The 23056-nt window shown below is 34.7% G+C and overlaps 1 protein-coding gene across 1 annotated transcript in view; it reads right to left on the bottom strand.

The window, feature by feature from the left end:
- GCS2alpha (glucosidase 2 subunit alpha) overlaps positions 1-23056 on the bottom strand; it is a 177313-nt gene that overhangs the window by 28925 nt on the left and 125332 nt on the right. Inside the window, exons 14-17 of the mRNA XM_090398622.1 lie at positions 18021-18181; positions 12578-12827; positions 3416-3492; positions 231-305 (exon numbers count right to left, since the gene is read on the bottom strand). Of these exons, the coding sequence (XP_090254748.1) occupies positions 231-305; positions 3416-3492; positions 12578-12827; positions 18021-18181 (563 nt within the window). The remainder of the gene's footprint in view (positions 1-230; positions 306-3415; positions 3493-12577; positions 12828-18020; positions 18182-23056) is intronic.

The following is a 23056-nucleotide window of genomic DNA, read 5'->3' as shown; positions in this document are numbered from 1 at the left end:
TACCTTTAATTCATTAAAGTTATTATTGTTGGTTTTATACATGTTAAGTTATTAATTTTAATTATGCCACAGGTACCTCTAAAGATTAGACATTAAATAAATTTAATGAACAGTGTAAAATATGTAAGAGTTTTTTTTTTTAAATTAACACTTGAAAAGTTATATTTTTTAAATTAAAATTTGTTAAATTTAAGAATGAAAAGACTGAACAAGACATATTAAATATTTACCTTACTTAGTGGTGAAGTAACTGTTAACTTTTGTGGACCCTCATACTTCTGCTGTGTATCAATATCATACCAAACCTAAAAATATAATATCATGAGAATCATTTCAAAGCTTTCTCATTTTCTTCTAGAAATACTTATAGAAATAATAAATGGAAATAATATTGGTTTATAAGTACTTTAAAATCTACCTTATTATCCTTTATAAATTTTTGCTTACAAAAAAAATTTTTTTATATAAAGCCTACCCTAATGTTGCAGTGAAGAAAACTTTGGAATTAATGTAAACTGAGTTAATCATTAATAATTCATTAACACATTAGTAATTCAGCTAATACATAATCTTGCTCATAAACTTATGCCTAAATACAATTTAGGGCTGTTGCCAAACATATAAAAATATTTTGAGAAAATTTGGATAAAAGAGCAAAGCTAATAATAATGGCGAATACCTCATGACATGGGCTGGTTATTATTAACACCATGTTCCAACATAAAAATGTGCACAAATTTACATGGAGAGAAGAGGCAAGGAATACGAAAAGTCTCATTGATTACGTTATTATCGATAATGATATTTTCTCCCTGATGCAGGACACCAGAACGTACAGAGGATTTAAAATTGGAAGTGATCACTATTTAGTCTTGAGCAGGATAAAATTGAATTTCATTTTGAAAAGAAGAACGTGTAAGAAGTTTTAAAGCAAATAAAAGTTGAGAATCTCTCAGATGTGAACTGTAGACCAAAATACACAAAGATTATTGAAGAAAAAAATTAAAGAGTTTGAGAACAGGAACCAAACCTTGGAGATTTAGTGGCAAGCCTTGAAGAAAACCCCGATTGAATCAGCCAGAGAGGCATGTGGTGAGGTTGTCTATAAGGATAGAAAATTCAGAACTCCATAGTGGACACAGGAAGTTAAAGAGCCAGTGAAGGAAAAGAAGAAAGCATATCAAAAGTTCCTGTCAAATAAGTCAGCTTGTGCTCTTAGAGAATATACAGACAAATGCAAGTATGCTAAACACTGTGTAAAACTAGCTAAACAAAAGTCATGGGAGGACTTTGGCAAGAATATAGAAAATAAATATCAAGAAGGTGTCAAAATATTCTGGAGGTTGTTGAAGAAGCTTAAGAATGGAGGAAAGAGTGTTGTAAAAGGAATTAGAGATGATAAAGGTGACATGAAAACAGGAGAAAAAGACATCCTTGAAGTATGGAGTAATTACTTCAAAAAATTGCTAAATGAAACAAACAGTGATAGCACAGTGATAAAAAACACTGACCAGGCATGTACTCAGGAATACATATCCATACTTCTGAATGAATAATTCAGAAGGCCTGGAAAAAGAAACAAATTCCCGATGATTGGAGTAGAGCTCTCATAGTGCCCAAATATAAAAAGGGAAATAAAACTGAATGTCAGAATTACAGAGGTATTTCCCTACTGAGTGTTCCTGGTAAGATATATGCAAGTATACTTGAGAAATGGTTGAGAAGTATTGTGGAAGAAAAGCTTGGTGAAGAACAAGCTGGATTCAGCTCAAATAGAGGCTGTCAGGATCAGATCATCACTTTATGACAAATAGTGGAGAAATCATGGGAATATAACAAAGATCTGTATTTAAGTTTTGTCGATTTGGAAAAGGCACATGACAGGGTGCCAAGAGAGAAGCTATTCAATACGCTACAGTTATATGGTGTCAATGGGGCATTATATCAAGCAACACGTAGTCTTTATTTGAGTTGTAAGTCAGCAATTAGAATTGAAGGAAGTACAGGAAGATTGTTTAATGGTAAATCTGGTGTCAGGCAAGGATGTACATTATCCCCTCTGTTATTCATTATCTATATGGACCACATTATGAAGGAAAGTGGTATTAAACATGATATCAAATTAGGAGATGTTAATGTCAGCTCTTTGCTTTATGCAGATGATATTATACTTCTAAATAAATCCGTTACAAGTCTGTAAGATTCCCTGACTGAATTGAATAACTGTTGTAATAGATATGATATGAAGGTCAGCAATAACAAGATAAAGACAATGAAAATAGGTGGAAGATCGAAAATGTCAACTGTGTTGTGAATGGAAAAACCTGTGGAACAAGTAAAACATTTCAGCTACTTAGGCACAATTTTTAGTGAAGATGGTAAATTAAATATGGAAATAGACAACAGAAGCAACAAAGCTGGTATGGCAGGAAGTCAACTGAATAAATTCATATGGAATAAGAAAGAAATTAGTCAGAACACTAAATTGGCTGTATACAATACTGTGTTCAAATCAGTTTTAACTTATGGATCTGAGAGCTAAGTCAGAAATAAAACACTTGACCAAAGACTAGAGACTGCAGATATGAGAGTCCCGAGAAAGATCAGGGGCATGAACATATGGCATCAATTGCAATATCATATTAAAAATGAGAATATTAGGAAGGAACTTGACATTGTCAGCATGCAAGAATGCATTAGCTGAGCTAACCTCAGGTGGTATGGTCACTTAAGCAGAATGGGAGAGGAAAGATTAGCAAAACAAGTGTTCTCTGCCAGGTTGGCAGGAAAGCGACTCAGAGAAAGACCAAGATATAGGTGGATTGATATGGTAAAAAGTGCCTTAGACAATAGAAATATAAGATCTGATAATGTTGAAGTCTTGACAAGTAACAGACAAGTAACAATTGAAGGAAAATTGTAGATAGGAAGTTAGTAATGATGTACATTTTTCATGTAGTACTATGATATCCTGTACACCCATTGAGGGTACATGGCAGGAATTTGATGATGAGACCAGTGTACTATGTCTATCAATTGTGTGTTCTTTTGGCCAGTTTGCCTATTTTGACAGATGAAAAATCAATTTCCCAGAAGAAAGTCTTTACAACCAAAAGGCATCAATTTTTTTACTGCCTGAGCTATAAAGGTTACTATAAGATGAGATATTTAAGAATATATCCTCTCATTGCATACCCTCACTCTTTAAATTATCTCTTTAATATTAAATAACAATTAAAACAAAATAATTTTCATCAAATATTCACTTTCTTTCCCAGCAGAAAAAGCTTGCTACACTACACCTAATTAACTAAATGCTGTTGTTAAGAAATAAATGAATACTATTTTGCTTACAACAGTCATTCATCTAACATAATTCTTATATATGTATTCACATTAATTTATTAATACTGACCTCATGGTCTCCAGGAAAATATACTTCAACACTTGTAATACCAGATTCTAAAACAGGACGGATAAGAAGAGCTTCTCCTGTAAGATAAAGACAAGTTAATACTGTGGATATTTATTAAATCTCAAAATAAATATTAAAACTCGCATTGAAAAATTAATCCTAGGAATTTTCTGACAAATAAAGGCAGTTCTTTTTGTCGAATTCATCTGAACTTCCATACTAAATTTTGACTTTTCTTAAATCTCAATTTTTTTTTTCTATCCAACTGTTCTAATAACTGATTTCTTCGATATTTCCTAAATACAACATATATTTTCTAACACTCACATTTCCTAAACAAAGTAGGAAGCAATGTTTTAGCACTAACTTTCGGAAATGTAAGCAACTAGTCTACACCTCTCATTAGCACTAGTTTCAGTGAATTTCTATGACAAATTAGATGAAAGGTGAGAACCTTAACTGATATTTATAAGTTCTATGGTCAATTTTGTTGACTTGCCGAAAAAAAGTGTTCTAGGAAGGAGAAATCCTGTTTACCCAAGCCAAAGATCAACCAACTTTGGAATCAGCTGATGAAATGTTAAAGCATATGCAGTTAGCAATGACCTAGAAATTCTCATCTACCCACCAGAATTCCGAATTATTCTCACCATCCTTCCAATATCCTGGACCTTCACTTAATCAGCTCTCTTCCAAATATACTGTAAATATCAGCTTAGCCTTGGTAATTCAGACAAGTTTCCTTATCTCTTCACCTAGCTATATTCAGTCTCACATCCTTTGACATTACAATGCCCAAATGAAATGAGTATGATTTCTACTCCTGTTTTCCATGGTCTGATTACTGTTTATGCTGTCCCAATCCAAACATCTGCTCTAGGTGAATTACTAAAATAAAGGTCTTCATCTCGCACTCCAACCAAAATTCCCAACCATTATCCAAGCCTAACAAATGTGCCAAGGTAATCAAAAAAGCATATTCCAAAATCAAAACTCCAGCTTTATGATCAACTTACAACTCTAGCTCACAACAGCTTAACAAAAAAGCATTTTTGAAGGTGCCAAATGCAGCAAAAATTATTAATCCCTTGCTTCCTACTCATATGCTAATCATACTTTCTGATCTCTTGGTTACTGGGCTCAACTTCTTCCATTCTATGCTTATACCTTGCTTGTATCCACATGGTACCATCTTAACATTATCCAAATATAAACTGACCTCCTGTAAGTTATCAGATTAACTTTGCAATCAGCTTACTATAACAAGACAGCACTGAAATATCTATCAACTATTTGCAACTTGTTTTCCTGATGCTCAAAATCTGTGCTCCATACGTAACACCACCCTTTATTGGCCTTACAATCTTTCATACTCGTATGACATCTAGCTTATAGCATGGGCACAACTCTACATTCAAGCTCATTCCAAAATGGGAAGATAAAAGACAGCTATGGACTTTTAGACACAAGCTATGGAAATTTGAAAGAAACTCACATGGCTGACATGTCGATTTCCTAGCATCTGATTGGGTCTGACAGAGGCCTACTTACCAAACTACCATGTTATGAGTTGCTTTCTGTCCTTTGCAACTGGATCATCAGTTTCCTGCTTTCAGATTTTTCCACTAATGCTGAAGTAATCATATTTCTTACTCTATTTCATCATATATAAAAATAAGCTTCTCTTGCTAACCTCAAATCACATTCATAATTTTGCTGGTAAGAGTATATTTACATTCTTCTTCATTTGATAAACTTCATAGTGCATAAATGATCTAAGCTTCAAGATCTGCCATAACTAATACCTTAAACACTGATCTTGCCATTCCCTAGTGCAGAGGTGGGAATGTCTAGCCCTGCCAAGGGCTAGACGTTCCCATTTGGTCTGGCCCTGCCAAGGCAACCTCAGGCAGGACTTGAAATTCAATAAATCTAGGAGTTTTTTCATAGCAACATAAATTTATATTAAGTAAATCATAATAATGACATAAATTTTTAAGGACAAGCAAGGAAAGTCCATTACGGGATAGACAGGACACATACAAGCACATACAGCAAAAATGGACACATATGCTTCGCATCGGCTACCATGGCAGTGCACGAGAAAACCTCAAGAGTCAATTGTATGAATGTTGGATATGTTCCAAATCCAAGATGCAGGATTAGAACAGCATTAAAGTAAAATAATCACGTCACTGGTGACACACACACACTGGATAGTTATTAAAATTTAAGTGGCGTGACATCCTACAAATGGCGATACAAAGAAAAGTTGATGCAGAGTGTCAATCCTTCCAAGAGAAATAGACAAATGATTATTCTTTTGTTGAAGTCAGAGGCAAACTGTGTGTCTAGTATGTGGCGATGCATTAGCAGTAATGAAAAAAGCCAATCTGGAGCGTCATTACAGCTCAAAACATGCTAAACTCAATGAATTGGGAGGCTAAATGAATCTGGATAAAATCAATGCTCTTCAGTGGAGTTTGGAATCATAACAAGCTGCTTTCACTAGGCCTCATTGTGAGAGAGACAACGTTATTCAGACGAGTTATGTAGTGATCAAGCTAATCGCAAAAAGCTGAGGTCTCATGTAGAGGGAGAGTTTGTGAAAAAGTGCATGGTGGCTGTTGTGGAGTTGTTAGCACCAGAGAAAGTAAAATTGTTTCAGAGTGTTGGTTTGTCTTGGATAACTATCACAGATCAGATTACTGACTTAGCACAAGATATCGAAAACACATTGAAGGATTCTCTGCAGGAGATTTGCAATTTTTCTCTCTGGCTTATGATGAGACAATAGACATAACAAATACTACTCAACTGGCTATTTTCACTCGTGGGATAACTGCAGAGTTTGACATGCGAGAGGAACTGTTGTCGCTGGAAGCCATGCATGGCACGACAAGAGGTGAGGACTTACTTTATCAATGAAAAAACTTGAGCTAACATTCGAAAAGTTAAGTGGCCTTACTACAGATGGAGCTCCAACCATGGTTGGCTCGCAAAAAGGGTTAATTGCAATTGTCAAGAAAAAGCTGAATCGTCACAGTTTTGATCCAAGTGATTTAATTATATGCCACTGCATCATACACCAAGAAAGTCTCTGTGCACAGTCATTGCAGCTCAACAGTGTGATGTCAACAGTAGTGTCATGCATAAATTTTGTCAAAAGCAGAGGGTTTAGCAGCCACCAGTTTAAAGAGTTACTGAATGATCTTGAGCCTGAGTATGGTGATCTTGTTTATCATTGTGAAGTGGCTGAGTCACAGAAACATGCTCATGAGGTCTTATGAACTGTGGGATGAAGTCAAGCAGTTCATGGAGATGAAGGGAAAACCTGTCAGGGAACTTAATGATAGCAAGTGGCTGTGTGATCATGGTGGACATTACCAAGTATCTCTCAGAGCTGAACGTCAAGCTGCAGGGCCCCAACCAGCTTCTCAGCTCCCTGCTTTCAAACATGAAATGATTTCAAGCTAAATTAAGGCTGTGGAAAGTGCAACTCAAAAGGAATAACACGGCGTTATCAAGCGTGCATTTCCCCACTCTGGAAGGACAAAAGCCTACTACGACACTTGAATATGCTGGTGAATGTGCAAAACTAACTGAGGCATTTAATGAAAGATTCAAGGACATGAAAATTAAACAAATGGAATTGAACATTTTTAAAAAACGTTTAATTTTCTTGAACCAAAAAGCTCTGGAAAGACTTTTAATGGGATTATATTGATCAAGTGCATATAATAAACAACTATGTTATACCAACTAGTTTCACCAACTAAGGCTGATGGCATCTTCAGGGTACATAACTGATGTAAGGCACTAAAAAGTAAAAAACTGTTACAAACTATAATCAACCGATTCCAATTATATTAAACAAAGAACAGAACGCATACAATACATGCATAGAGCGTGCATGATATCACTTGTTGTTATTTAGGAACGTTCTATAGTTGGCACTAAAATTCAGTTCTGGCAACTTGAAGGATCTGATAAGGGTCTTCTAGATCACGGGCAAGATTAGTCCTTGGTTCCTGCTAAGGTTTTGTATATAGCGGGCAACTGTTGTGGCCTCCTTAAAAATTTGGAGCGGAAGTCCTCCTCCATGTAAGGAATTGTGCTTCTATCCCACTCTATGGTATGGTTCGTTCTTGAAAAATGAAAAGCTAACCCCGATTTTTCTTCTCTGTTATTATTGACGTCACCTATGTGTTCTTTTTGCCTAATTTCAAGGCTCCTTGAAGTTTGGCCAATGTAATTCAAGCCACAAGAGCAGGGTATGTTATGTTATAAACTCCAGCATATTTGGAGAAAGGATGGCTATCTTTTGGAGATCTTAAGAGTTGTCTAATCGTTTCTGTGGGTTTAAAGGCCACTCTTATTTTATGTGGTCTGAGGAGTCTAGCAATCTTATTGGAAACTGTCCCTAACTATGGAATGACGATGGTAGAAATATAACGTATATCATCTTGTTGTCTTTGTCGGGGTTCAGAGAAAAGTATTTTGTGGATGAGTCTTCGAGGAAATCCATTCATGGTAAGGTTGGTGGATATCAGGGATAGTTCTTCCTGGAGGTCTTGTTGATCTGTTGTAAGGAGCGAGGCACGGTTCTTCAACATGTGTACAATACTAAGTTTCTGAGAAATGTGGTGGCAGGAAGTGAAATGTAAATAACGTCCTGTATTGGTAGGTTTGCGGTAAACTGAGAGGTTGATACCACCATTCAGAAGTTCTCCTCCATGTTTGTCCAGAAATGATCATTGGTTATCCTTTTCAAGTTCTGGAGTGAATTTGATTGTGTGGTGTAGAGAGTTGATTTTGTTAAGAAAGTCGAACAGGTCATTTTTAAGGCTACAACAATTGCCCACTGTATACAAAACCTTAACAGGAACCAAAGACTAATCTTGCCCATGATCTGGAAGACCCTTATCAGATCCTTCAAGTCACCAGAACTGAATTATAGTGCCAACTATAGAACGTTCCAAAATAACAACAAGTGATATCATGCACGTTCTATGCATGTATTGTATGCGTTCTGTTCTTTGTTTAATATAATTGGAATCGGTTGATTATAGTTTGTAACAGTTTTTTACTTTTTAGTGCCTTACATCAGTTATGTACCCTGAAGATGCCAACAGCCTTAGTTGGTGAAACTAGTTGGTATAACATAGTTGTTTATTACATGCACTTGATCAATATAATCCCATTAAATTGAACATCTTTGCTATGCCATTCAATGTGGAACCAACTGATGTGCCTGATAATCTACAACACAAAATCATTCAGCTGCAAAACGATGATGAGCTGAAAGCTAGGTACAACAACCTCCCACTGCTTGAGTTCTATAAACGTTTTTCATAAGCAATGATGAATTTCCCACTTTGAGGAGACATGCATTGAAATATGCATCTGTGTTTGGAACAACTTACTGCTGCAAGCAGTTCTTTTCAACGCTTATCATCACAAAGAATCGACTGCATTTCAGACTGACCAATGCAAACCTGGAAAAGCAGTTGCAAGTAGCAACATCATCAATACCAGCTAATATCACACACCTCACTAAAGAGAAGCAGTTCCAGCCATCACAATAGAGGTGATTTAATGTTTGACCAAATATAGCAGGGTAATTTTTAAGTTGATAATTTTGTATGGCCTGCAAATGATGTTATAAATATCCAAATGGCCCTTGGCAGAAAAAAGGTTCCCCACCCCTGCTCTAGTGGGAGTGAGAACAATCCTAGTTAACTTCAATATAATTAAAACACAGTTTTGTCTTGGACAAAATAACACAAGAATGCAAGAATAGTGATGAATAAAGTATTAAACTTCAATAGCCAGATAGTTCAACCTGAAAATTACAGATCATCATAACTATACTTCACTAGCCTTATGCCACTAAAGACCTACAATTTTCAGGATTGAAACATCTGAATATTAAAGTTTAGTACTTTATTCATTGTGGCACAAGTATCACTAAAAATCAGTTATAGCTTTGTCTCATTTCTTATAAGCAGGAACTCACTTTATTCCTCCTTAAAAACTCAGATTCCTGCTCAAGATCAGATTTCTCTTCTTAGGCTGGCTTACAACCTCTAGCCTTTCTTCAAACAATACTACATCCAAAAACTTCTGGGCATCCAAATTTAGTTTGAGGTTGAGCAGGCTTTAGACGAATGACTACTTTTCCCACGTATAACTGCTAAGACTATATAAATCCCAAATTCATCCAACCTTAGAATACAGTTTTCAGATTTGGGATAGGTGCTGAAAACCTCCATAAATATGCTTGATGCTTTTTAGAAGATGATATCCAGCTAAGAGACGCCCCATCTCTCTCTCTATGCTGGCTGGTAATATAAAAAATGTCAAATGAGATGATCATAATGTTTCTATTCTTTATCTCCTTTGATGATTGTTTTTAATATTATCAACAGCTGCAATAATCACATCAATGCAAAAGTTCTTAAAGTAAGGGAACCTTTAGCTATATCTTGGCTTTCTAACAAATATGCCAAGGCTGTACAAGATTTAAAAAAACTATCTTTCATGAAATTTAAATTTCTTTTGTGTAACAAAGTGAATTTAGAGGTAGTCAAAAATGTCCAAAATAAGAAAGTTGCATCATGTCAAACAGCAGTCTTTCTTTCTTTCACTCCTCTAAACCTACTTGCTGCAAGAAAATATCAAAGAAGAATGCAATCGGGAGAACAGGTGTATCCTAACACTTTTCTTCAAACATGTCAGTTATGATTATTGTTTGATATGCCACTTCCCTGCTATAGTGGGAAACTATAACAATACAGTTGCTCTCACTTGAGTAAACATCATTATAGCTAACTAAATCCTAAACAAGATGAATCCCAACCAGTTTCAGAAGTGAAATTCTAAACTCTATTCCTTATAGCAAATTAATGTTCATTATATAATTTCTGTAATTTGCACATGACTGATGCAGTGAGTCCACTGTAATTATATGGAATAACTTAAATGCACATTAAATTATTAAAACTAATTTGTTTTTTTATGTTAATACTAATAAAGAAATAATAATCATTTTCAAAATTTGTTTCAATACTGATATGTTAATAATTTTGTGCCTGCTTATTTGCTTCTTTTGATTTTTCTTTTTAGCATTCATCAGGTGGAGTTTGCAATAAACCGAAGGATAACCCTGTATTAGAATGTAGTATAGAGGCACAAAGTTCAGTTTATCACTGAAGGATCTACAGAGGCATTAATTGCTATAGAAGCAACCTTAAAATAAGCCAGACGTCTTTCAGATAGAGATTCCATGGTATGCTGTAATCAAGTTGTCATTAAATATAGGGGAGTAATATGCAAACACTTGCAGATTTATAATTTTCTAGCTAGGAGCACTGTGCATGTGCATACACAGAGCGAGAGTGATTATTATTCTGATGAGAGAATACGTTATTACACAAATAATAGATGTGTAATAGCAATAAACTGAAAAATACAAAGAAAGCTCTACTTGTGTAGAGTTTTACGTACATCTGTGAAGAAATGTTTAAGGTGCATCTGCAAGTAAACAGCATGCATATTAGTTCACTAAACCTATGTCTTCAAATTGTCTACCCATAGGCAACACCTTCAGAAAGGACAAACTGATTTTAACGAAACTTAATACTTAAACTTGGAAAAACTGTTGCACAATTTTTTTTTGTTAATAAGACAATTTAATTACTATATTAGATGAAGACCAAATATTTTTTCTGTCCAATGTTGCTGTGCAACTGTTGCATGCCAGACATGGAGAAACCTTTGAGCAACAATGATTTAAATTACTCACTTGGGATATTAATTTTGGCCAGTAAACTTAATCTCATATTTCTATTAGCAACAATTACATATTTTAATATCACAAAAACACCTGGAATGTTGCATTTTATATCTTCTTCTTCTTCTTATGGTGCTATCTTCTATCAAAGGTCAGCAATAATCTTGGCGAATAAACTGTGTTCTTGTGTTAATACAAGAGCAGTTGTACGCTGCTCTTTCCTGTCCAATCTTGATGTTGTCAAACCAAGATATTCTTTTTCTTCCTCTAGTTCCTTTGCCATCAATTAATCCTACCAAAATAGTTTGTAGCAGTTGGTATTTGCTGTTTCTCGTGATGTGGCCAAAATATGATGCTTTTCGTTTCTTGATTGTTTGTATAAGATCTTTGGCTTTGTCAATGGATTTTAAGACATCTTCATTGGTAATTTTTTCTGTCCATGATATCTTTAGCATTCTTCTATATAGCCACATCTTAAAGGCTTCAATTTTCTTGATGGTTGTTGCCTTCAATGTCCATGTTTCAACTCCATAGAGCAGAATGGACCAGATGTAACATTTCAGCATTTGACATCTGACTTCTATGTTGTATGTTTAAATCTTTAGCATTTTATATGACTTTCTTAAAATGTAAGCTGGATTAAAGCTGTGATAATTTGTTCTTCTGAATCACCTCTATTTCTAATTATTTTGGAAAGCAAATTTCCAATACAATAAATGGTTCAATACTGGAATATAATGCTGCACTGAAGAATAGACCAAGAGATGTTTTTTTTTTTTTTTTAAATAAAAAAAGCTTGTAACAAATATATTTTATGGTTTTTAAAGCTATGCTAAAAGAAATGTTACTAGATGATCTATGTCTATCCCCTTCCTTAGAGTTACACCTCTCCGGCTGAAATTATAACAGATATTTGCAAGTAATATGCAAATCACAAAGTAATTTTACCACCATCAGTGCTAAAACACATTGAAAGAGGATATTACAACAATTCAAACAGAATTAATCTTTTAATCATACTTTACTTATAAAAGAGAGAGATAGGGTAGTGAGTATACCCAATATACTGGAATTCTTACTGTGTGTGTTTTAACTACACATACACATTACTACCTCTATGATTCAGGCATATATCGGCAGAATATACATGTAGGGAGAAAAATAAACTAAATAAAACCTAACAAAATAGCATTAAATAACATTCATGATTAGAAATGACCAGTCAAAAAGCATACATCTTATATTAAGCAAGAAAAGTATACAGTCTATTCAGAAGAATGACATTTTTAACTGGATTTCGGTGGATTCATATATATTAAAAATTGTCAAACTTGCTGATATCTTATCTATACTTTTCATGAACTTACCAACCATATATTCATCGTCAATATCATAAGTTACTTTTTCAGCTGGAAATTCCATCCATAAAGGCCTTGATGGTGGTACTCCAGTTCTTTCATTTTCAAAAAAAGTGGTATACCAAAAAGGTAGGAAAGTGTATCTTTTACGCAAAAGATCACGAATAAGCATTTTAGTTTCCTCATCAAAAAGCCATGGTTCACGACGTTTTGTCTCATGGTGAGAATGAGAACGGAAAAAAGGTTGATAAGCTCCTGCCTAGAAATGCAATTTCAGTTGCTTCAGATATGTTTAAATATTTTTTATACTGTAAAAGTTTTTAAAAATCACTTCATTACTCATAATTTCAGATAGTGAAAGTATCTTTGATAATTAAGTTAAAGAATAAAGTTCATTCCCAATGTATTTAAATACTAAAGCAATGTAGTAAAGCAATTTTTTTAATAATAAAGCTTATAATTATAAGACTTTAATAATAAAGCTTATAATTATAAGACTTTATTAATAAAGCATATCAGTAAAGCAATTGTGGAAATATTTTGATAATTAAGTAAATAAGGTAAAGTATTCTTTTTCTTCCCCAATGAATTAATCAACTTATTTGAATCAGATCTTAACTTGAATTCACTAAGGAGATAATGCATGGAAAGTTTCAAACCTTTTTCAAGAACTCTCTTTTCAACAGTTAGTGGTCGAAGCTTTAGATGCATGTTTTCCTAAAGGGATTTGTTTTATCTATCACATAAACATAAATAAAGAGCTCACTAAATATTTAAAAATTACCTATAAATATGCCATTTATTTTTTATCATCAAAAATCTTAATAAAATCTAAAGGGGATGTTCAGGATACTATAATAGTACTACATGAAAATTTTACATCACTAACTTCCTATTGGCAATTTTCCTCCAAACTGATGTATTATCTATCAGGACTCCTATATTATCAGAGCTCATATCTTGAACTTCTAAGGCACTAACTCTATCAATCCACCTATACCTTGGTCTTCCTCTGCCTTGCCATTAAACACCTGCAATATTTCCTCTTCCATTCTGTTTAAGTGACCGTACCAAGTGACTTTAGCTCTTAGCTCTGCTCACACATCTCTGAATAGTAACAATGTTAAGTTCCTTCCTACTATCTTCATTTTTAATATGATCCTGCTGATTTTCATACCAAATTTATTACAGTAGTTAAGGATTTATTTCAGGAATTCTGAAGATCGCTACTGGATTTATTTGTCATTGATGCCATCTGTTCAACCCTCTGCAATTTTTTGCACAACTCTCATATATATATATATGATCTCCAGTCTTTGATCAACTGTTTTATTTTTAACCCAGCTCTCAGATCCATAAGTTAAAACTGGTTGAACACTGCCTTGGATATTCTTATACTGTTAGAAATAGTTACTTCCAACAGTATAAGCTTTGTTTATTCTGTTGTCTATTTCCATGCTTAATTTGACATCTTCACTAACACTTGTGCCTAAATAGCAGAAATATTTTACATGCTGTACAGGTTTCCCCATTCAAGAAGTAGCTGACATTCTCAGTACTCCTGCCTATTTTCATAGTCTTCTCACTGCTGATTTTCGTACCAAATTTATTACAGCAGTTAAGGATTTAGTTCAGGAATTCTAAAGATCTCTACTGGATTTATTTAGGAATATAAACTTGTCTCCATAAAGTAAACAGCTCAGATTAATAACACACGTGCCACTTTTTATAATGTAATTCATTAGATAATGAATAATAGCAGAGATAGTGCACCCTTATCTCACACTTTATTTAACATCAAACCATCTTCCTGCATTTGCTGCATTCAATTTCGTAAATTGAATTCACGATTTGTACCCCACAAGTTGACTGACAACCTATAAATGTACCGAATTGAACACTGCAAGGACTCAAACTTCCTTGAAACAATTGTTACTGGTGACAAAACATGGTGTTTTGAGTATGAGCCCAAAACAAAGCGTCAGAGTGGTGAGTGGAGACCACCAGAAGAGGGTCATCCGGGAAAAAAAAAAAAAAAGTCGCTTGGAGAAGTCAAAAGTAAAGACAATGCTGATTTGTTTCTATGATTCCAAGGGCATTATCCAACAAAGAATTTGTTCCACCTGGCCAAACAGTCAATGGTGAGTTTTATCTCGAAGTTTTGAAGCGATTGATAATGAGAATTCGTCGTGTATGGCATGAATAATCATGATGCAGGCGCTGGTCACTTTTGCACGATAATGCACCATCTCATCATTCAAACGTTGTGAGACAGTTTTTGAGCAAAAACCAAGTGTGTGTGTTGGATCACTCGCTGTATTCACCTGATTTAGCACTTCTTTCTCTTCCCCCAACTTCATTTGCTGATGAAAGGAAAGCGATACGACACTATGGAAAACATTCAAGCGGCAGTAACCACGATCCTCAACAATATCCCAAAAACCGATATAAAAAACTCATTTAACGAATTAACTGATCGTGCCAAATGCTGTATCGAAGTTAAGGGAGAGCATATTGATTGAAATAAATTATTTGAATAATTATAATTGACCTGTGTTTTATTTTCTATCAAAAGTTCGGTTATTTTTGGACAGAAGGTGTATAGATCCTTGTAAAATTCCCATGACTTCTCAACTATTCGTCTGGTGTGAAGTGTCTGAACTGAAAATCTGTTCCTGATAACCTCTATTGCCTGAACCCAGCTTGTTCTTTGTCAAGATTTTCTTTCCCAATTTTTCTTAACCCGTTCTGAAGTATACTTACATAAATCTTATCTGAGTAACAGTGAGTAAGGGAATTCCTCTAATTTTAATTCTCACATTCATTTTATTTCCAATTTTACAGATGGATACTGTACTATGAGAGCTCTATTCCAATTATGCAAAACTGAACCTTATGACAGTCCTTCTGAATTATACAGTGTATACACTGAAAAGCTTTTATACTTGCATATTTGAGCATTTTTGGTAGAATATCATCTGCTCTAGTCTTTCCACATTTCAATTTTAATGGTTTTTTCTATTAAAAGCAGTGATATGTATCCTGATCACATTCTTCATCTTGAATACTTTCCAACACTATTCTGCCATTGCTTGTTTCATGTAATAATCTTTCAAGGGAATGACTATAAATCATTATCCCAACTTTTTGCCATATTTCCCATTTGTTTCTTTTTATGGTGCTGTTTCTTTCTTTTCTTTTTTTTTTAAAGCTGTTTTTCAATATCTTCCAGAATATTTTGTCCATTATTTTGTCCAATATGACTCTTGTTCAGCTACCTTTATACCGTGTCTTGTTTTCTTACATAATCCTCTAAATTCAGAGCATAAGCTGACTTACTTGCTAGGAACTTTCAATGTGCTATCTTCTATTTTTCCATGATTGCCTCTTTAACTTAGCCAGTCCATCATGCAGTTCTGATTTTCTTATCCTAGCAGACTTAATCACATGCCTCCCTTGTTGAATTTTTTTTTTTTCTGCCAGTCTACCACTGAATAATTTTTATTTCTCTTGAATAATATTTGTATATTTGAGTCTACAGATGATAACTGAAAGCTGCTCAACTTTTATTCTTTTTTAAACTTTCTTTCATACTTCTCTTTTCAGTATAATATTCAATTTCAACCTGCTCAAGACTAAATGATCACTTCTTATTTCAAATTAAGGTCTTGTATACTCTTCTGTCCTGAACCAGTGTGAAGATATCACTATTAACAATAACATAGTCAATGAGACTTATTTCTTGTGTTCTCTCCATGTGAATTTGTGCACCTCTTTATGTTGAAACAAGGACCATCTCTTTTTTTCTTTATGTTGAGTGCCTTCGCTAATGACTCAAAATAAACTGCTTGGAAAGAAGTCAATGGACACCATAGTATGAGAAACAAACAGCCATGCTGTACACCTTAAAATGTGGAAGCCCTCCTTTCACTACGATGGCTGCAGCCATCCTATGGGGCATACTTTCCACAAGCATACAATAGCAATCAATAGGGATTTGGATCATTCTTCCTGTATGCACATAATGGGGTCCTGGACTGTTGTGGGGGTGGAAGTCCCTTGACCTCACCCAATGCTCCAGTTCATCCCACAGATGTTCAATAGGGTTGAGATCAGGGCTCTGTGAAGGCCAGTCAAGTGTGGTAACATTAATGTCCACAAACCATGCAGTTACAGTAGCAGCCTTGTGACACAGTGCATTGTCTTGCTGAAAGAGAAAATGGTCAGTTCTGTATAAATGTCACAAAGTAGGAAACATTGCATTGTCCAGAATGTTCAAATACTTCTTGGAGTTCAATGTTTTGTGGCACCATAAACAGAGGTCCAAGACCAAACCATCACACTGCCACCAAATTTCATAGTTGGGGTTATGCACTCTAGTAAGAGACATTCACTGGGCATCTGCCACATCTGTTCATCTGTTTGGTAGAGGGTGTAGCACGATTCATTCACTACATAACACAGCTTTCCAAACTTCCACGTCCCACTATACATGTTCTTTGCACCACTGAAAACGCTGCACGTTGGCTCAGGTAATGTGAGGTTTGTGTATTGTGGTCCTATCATGGAAGCCCAGTTATGAATGAGTCTTAGTTCTGTTTTTGTGCAGATTTGTGTTCCAGTCAATGACTGAAAGTGACAGTAGATCAGGTTTGGTGAGTGTTGTGTCATCCATTGCAGGTAGCACTTGCAGTTGACTCTCTGCACTTCCATCTCAGTATGGTATCACTGATTGTTGACTGGATGGTCCAATTTGTCAATAATTTGCCAAACAGATAGGCCTGCAACATGGCATCATATCATAATGCCTCTTTTACACTCTGTCAGTTCCCCTCTTAGCCATTTCAACTGGACACAGTTGCACTGACTTGGGAGTATCATATTCCTCCAATTATAACAGTCACAAACATGTGACTCATTACATGGTATGATGCACCTTCCTCATGGGAGGGTCCATTTGGCTTCTTTCCAAGCAGTGTAGTCCTCCATTTCTTCCTTGGTAGAACCTTCTACAGGTCCACAGGCATCAGCAATGAAGGGATATTGTTTCCCAAGTCTCTTATTGTCCAATTTTCCCATTTTGATGACTACCCATATCACTACTTGATATTGCCTACCATTTAAGATTATTTTCATGTTGAATACTACTTCCATTTCCTGATCACTATTCTGATTTTCATGAAACTGAATTAAAGAAAAAAAAAAAAAAATCAAACCAACAATTGGAATACCCAAATCAAAGTACTGATGATTAAAAGAGCTATGAAACTTTTGAATAATTAATAATTATTAATTCTTCAAAGGGGTTTATTACTGTTTTATCCTTGCAATATTTCAAGATCAATCCAAAATACATAGTATAAATTAGTTCAGTTTTAAACATACAACTACTTTAATCACATTCGTTAAATATATGCATGAAAAAATAAAAGGAGATTATGGACTATCTTACCTGGTACCATCGTAACAGCAGTTCACTAGAGGGACTTTTAAAGAATCCTCCTACATCAGAGCCACAGAATGACATCCCCGTAACACTAAGTGTTAGCATCATGGGAACACTAGCACGGAGATGACTCCACTCAGCAGTATTGTCTCCGGTCCACACAGCACCTGAAGAATACATGTAACTTAAAAATGGTTTAATACATACTGATATAACTAAAACAAACTAACATACATGCAAATCATTAGATCAAAACCAGACTTTTCAAAATAAAATTAAATTAGATTAAAGCATATACTAACAAATATATGTGTGCGCGCACACATTAAAATAATCCTACAAATCCATATAATTTTCTAGAATTATTTTAATTCTAAAAATTACATTAAAAAACATCTAAAATTTCTGCTATGCATTTTAATCCCATGTGGGTTTAAATGTGGGTAAATCTCTTGTGAATGTCTTTAAAAAATAAAGTCGTAGATGGATTTCGTCATCCAGTGTGAGACCACCACAGTGAAAAAGCTTCATGTTTGGCAACAAGAGAAGGGAGAGTGGTGCACTTAGTCCACTCAAGAGACTAGCACTATATGATATAGGCTAAAAGAATTTCATGGGGGGGGTTCACATAAGGTTCTTAACATTCTAACTTTGACACCACATGAAAACAATTACTGGCATTGAGGAAGATTTTTGTAATGCAATTTCAATAATATTCACTATCACATTATGAATTTTCAGCTAATCTGAACTGAGTCTACAATAATTAGTCAAAGCTTTCTCTATTCTCATCATAATCTGTTAATCATGCACATTACATCTAGTATATATTATCTTTTACTAACCACTTATAAAATGTAAGAAGCAATTAAATTTCATTTAACAGTTTCTTGCATTTTTTGAAGAACACAACCCTGATTTATTTACTTCTATCTCAGGTATTAATAAAAGTATTTTGAATATTAATTATTAATAAATAAGTCAAGAGAACAGGGAACTATTTTGCATGATGGTGTACTAAGACAATTGATGTGAAATTCAGCCTCTATATTCAAGTAGCCTAATTGTGAAGATAATTCACAATTCAAACTTCACATGCAAATTCTATTTGCTTACACTTGATAAAGGATTAAACAAGAATATAATTTTTTGGCAAGTTTCATTTAAGGAGGGCTTAAAATTCCTCTCTTTCCCCTCATGCAGTGTGAATGTGTGACAACTACCCTCAAATGTACAGCAGTAAAATGGATTTAAAGGCTAGTTTGCCATATAGCATATCAAACTGGGTTAAGTTTACAATATGATAAACCTAACTGATAGGAAGGAGTTTTCTAGGTGAAAAATTCCAATGTTAACTATTCTGCATATGAATTTGCAAAGAGTGATTACTAGTATGTGCACTGAGTACATGGTGGGGAAGACAACAACCTATTTGATTCTACACTGTATGCATTTGGAAGGAGTCCAATTACTATCTGATTATGAGTGTATATGAACATGGGAAGAGGGAGGGATATGAGAGAATATGCAACCTAAATTCTAACATTTGAATAATGTTTATTTTTGATCTTCAACACCATTCCATATCAAAAACTCCTCTCCAAAACTCTTAAAAGTATAGTGCATTTTGTGTTTAAATATTGTATATCACCTATCAGACACTGCCCAAGGTGGAATCTTAACTTTGTCTTCTTTAGCTAAGAGACCTTCCTTATGTTTGTTTAATTTGATAATGCAACAAACTACTTAGAACTTCTGTTTTTCTTTCCTTAAATGTAGACTTTCTGCAAATCTTCCCTAAAAACTTACATTTCCCTTAATAACTTTAACTGGCTCATCTTTATTTCCACTAAAAACTTAAATCATCTGCTATCAGCAATGATCTTACTCAAATAGCAGATGGATGAGCCAATAACCCTATTAATTTTCCTAATACTCTTTTTGAACCCTTGCCAAATAACCTGTTCAATATTGCTGATTTTACTTCTTCCATGAGTGGCACCTGGGAAAGATTCCCGATTAGAGTGCACTGGAAAGTTGTTAATTAATAAAATAGCAATACTACTATAAATTTGTATGAGTTCGGATGTAATTTCAATTAGATATATATTAGTCACAGTCATATATATTTAAGTTACTGTATACTGTATGTTTCATAGTGCAGCACATGACACCGACAAACTACAGCAATGGCACTCAATCCCTCCTTGTTCAAGGAGTTCAACTTGAGACTGTGTGTGTGTGTGTGTGTGTGTGTGTGTGTGTGTGTGTGTGTGTGTGTGTGTGTGAGAGAGAGAGAGAGAGAGAAATATATTCTTTACTGAAACTAAGTGAATTCTGATTTGTAAGCAAGAGTGGTGAGTGTGAAGGAAGTACTTAAATGTTAGTTCCAGAAGTGTCGTCATGTTGAAAAAGTGAAAGAAGTGATAGCCATAACAGAGAATAGGTATGAAAACATGAGTGACTGAGAAATGAAGGATAAGAATCAGGATAAAAGTGATCTGTATAAGAATGATGGAGAATGACACTCAATTTAGACCTAGCTGCAGCGATGATTGCGGAGGGAGAGAACAGCCATGTATGTGGAGCCCTTCAATGAATAAGTGCATGCTTGAGAGACAGCAGAGACTGGCAAGTGGTACTGCTCAGAAGAGAAATTAATGCATAGCAGAGAGAGAATTCTCAACAGAGATTCCACGATAACAGCACTTCACGAGTGTGCTGAAAAGACTTCCCAAGTGCAAAGATTAATGACGTTGGTGAACCTATTAGGATACAGAAGTGAAGTGTATGAGTTGATTATGCTGGCAGGTACAAATAATTTGAAAGGTGATAAGTATGTAATGAGAGAGCACACCAAAGAGTTAATGCAGCAAAAGAGAAGAATAAGAGGTAAAGATATTGTGTCTACTGCTACAGTATGATAAGAAGTCAGATGAGAAACAAGGTCATGATTGCAAACAAGTCAATGCATAAGTTGTAAACAAGAAATGCTGGCCACATTGCTAACAACGAGTGAGAGCGATTATGCAGTCTTGACCTGGGAGGTGGCCAAACATCTGAATGTTCAAGTTAAAAGAAGAGATATATGCAGATGGCGCTTGAAGCAACTTTATAGCAAAAGAAACTGATAAACATGTCAGTAGCGCATGGAAAATGATAAAGAGGTGTTTAAATAGTTCTTTCAGTATATGGCAAATAAAAAGAAATTACTACAGCAGAATAATTTTAATGAATACTGATGGCAGGAAGGTGGCTAAAGTAGAGAAATAACTATTACTGAGTGATTACTTTGCAAAGATGTCACAGGGGATTGATATGAAAATGGAGAACTGAACTGAACTGGAGATGTATAGCAGCGCTTCCCAAACTGTGGGCCGCGGTCCCCTTGGGGGCCGTAGGTTTTGTTGAGGGGGGGTCCTGAAATAATGAAAACAAATTTAAAATGTTTTAAGACTAAGTACATTTTTTTATTTTAAAAGAAATGTATTTAACTTTTATTATTTCTTTTTTGTTATTTTTTATATTTTAATGGAAAAATTCACGCATTGGTGTTGGTTCACAAACTTTGCTTCCTGCGTATTTCGGCGCTTAATGAATATTAGTAAATATTGCTTATTCATATGTTTCATTTCAAAGCAGTGGTTAATTGTATTTACTTCGAATGCTCTCCAGGGAAGCTCCAAATCTTCCTGTCCTTTTCATCACGTGTTCATAATCAGGGACTGTTGATAGTGACTTTATATACATATCAAAACTCGTTTTATATTATCACTGTCATCCGAGCTAGTTTTCTGTTACTAATAAAAGTTTCGCATATACTTCACACATGAAAAAAAGCTTAAACAAGTTCATGTGGGGAGATAGTAACTCGCTTGCAGTGGTAAACAACACGCCCTCCCTAACAGCCACTATACTGCAGAGGCAAGAAAAACAAGTACTTTTATTATACCAGTGAATAAGGTATGAGGAGTCTGTGTAATATATTTCTCAACAAATAGTGCAATTAGAGACAACTGGGATAAAAACACACTAATTAATAATAACATGTCCCCTCATACAGAAACCATGCTGTATAGACGGAAACAAAACCATATGTTGCATGGGCAAACACAGTATGTAACTAAAAACTATTGTTATTAATTCTGTATGCGAGTTCGATTTCCCAAGGCAGCAATAAAATTCAACCGAACGTGTTAAAATTCGTAAAAGTGTTAAAACTAAGTAATATATATATATAATGAATGTTATGGCAGTTTCACATATGGAATTCGGTTGAAGAGAGAGTTAGCATTTCAACTCAATTGTCAGCTATGCTTTTATCTTTCGGTTGCGCGATCTTTTGTTAATACCACACCAATCATATGCATGTTTTAATAACCTGCCTTTGCTGTCTGTTTCGCGTTAGGCTTAATTACCTTAAAGGGAGAAAAGTCACAAAAGAGAAAAATGTTCCTGGTCCAGGGATTCCCTTATTCAGGTAATATTCACTAATTTCATGTTATCAGTCTGTAGTGTGCCAGTATCTGTAAGTGGTGATATTATTTGATCTATTCTACGTTAAAAAAATTAACACTGAGATGGATAAGTGGCTGATAAAAAATTAAAAAAAATTCCTGTGAACAATCAGAAGAAGCAGAAACAGACTCCAAAAAAAAAGGACAGTATTTCATATTTTACCAGAACAGCCCGCATCGTCTTCAGAACCAAATGGTAAGAGGCAAAAAATGTAATATATGCATTTGATTTTTGCAATATTCGCTGTGTATGTTTTGTATTGAATATAAATACAATAAATATTATAATAATATATATCTTTATTACGATTTTTTTTCGAGGGGGGGGGGAAGGCGTGAAATATTTTAAGTTTTGCACAGGGGGTCCTGACATCCAGAAGTTTGGGAAGCACTGATGTATAGGATATTACAGAACATTGATGTGATTACTCCTAAAGAATTAATGGCACATATCAACTCATATGTAACAAGAATATGCTTTTTTTTTCTCTCTCTAAGTATTTCATTGACATACATCCGGTGATA

The sequence above is a fragment of the Typopeltis vanoorti genome, chromosome 10, assembly GCF_054136105.1.
Source record: "Typopeltis vanoorti isolate ZY-2024b chromosome 10, IOZ_Tvanoo_1.0, whole genome shotgun sequence".
Classification (NCBI taxonomy): Eukaryota; Metazoa; Arthropoda; class Arachnida; order Uropygi; family Thelyphonidae; genus Typopeltis; species Typopeltis vanoorti.
The sequence above is the reverse complement of the archived record's forward strand: the minus strand, read 5'-3'. Positions and strand labels throughout refer to the sequence as shown.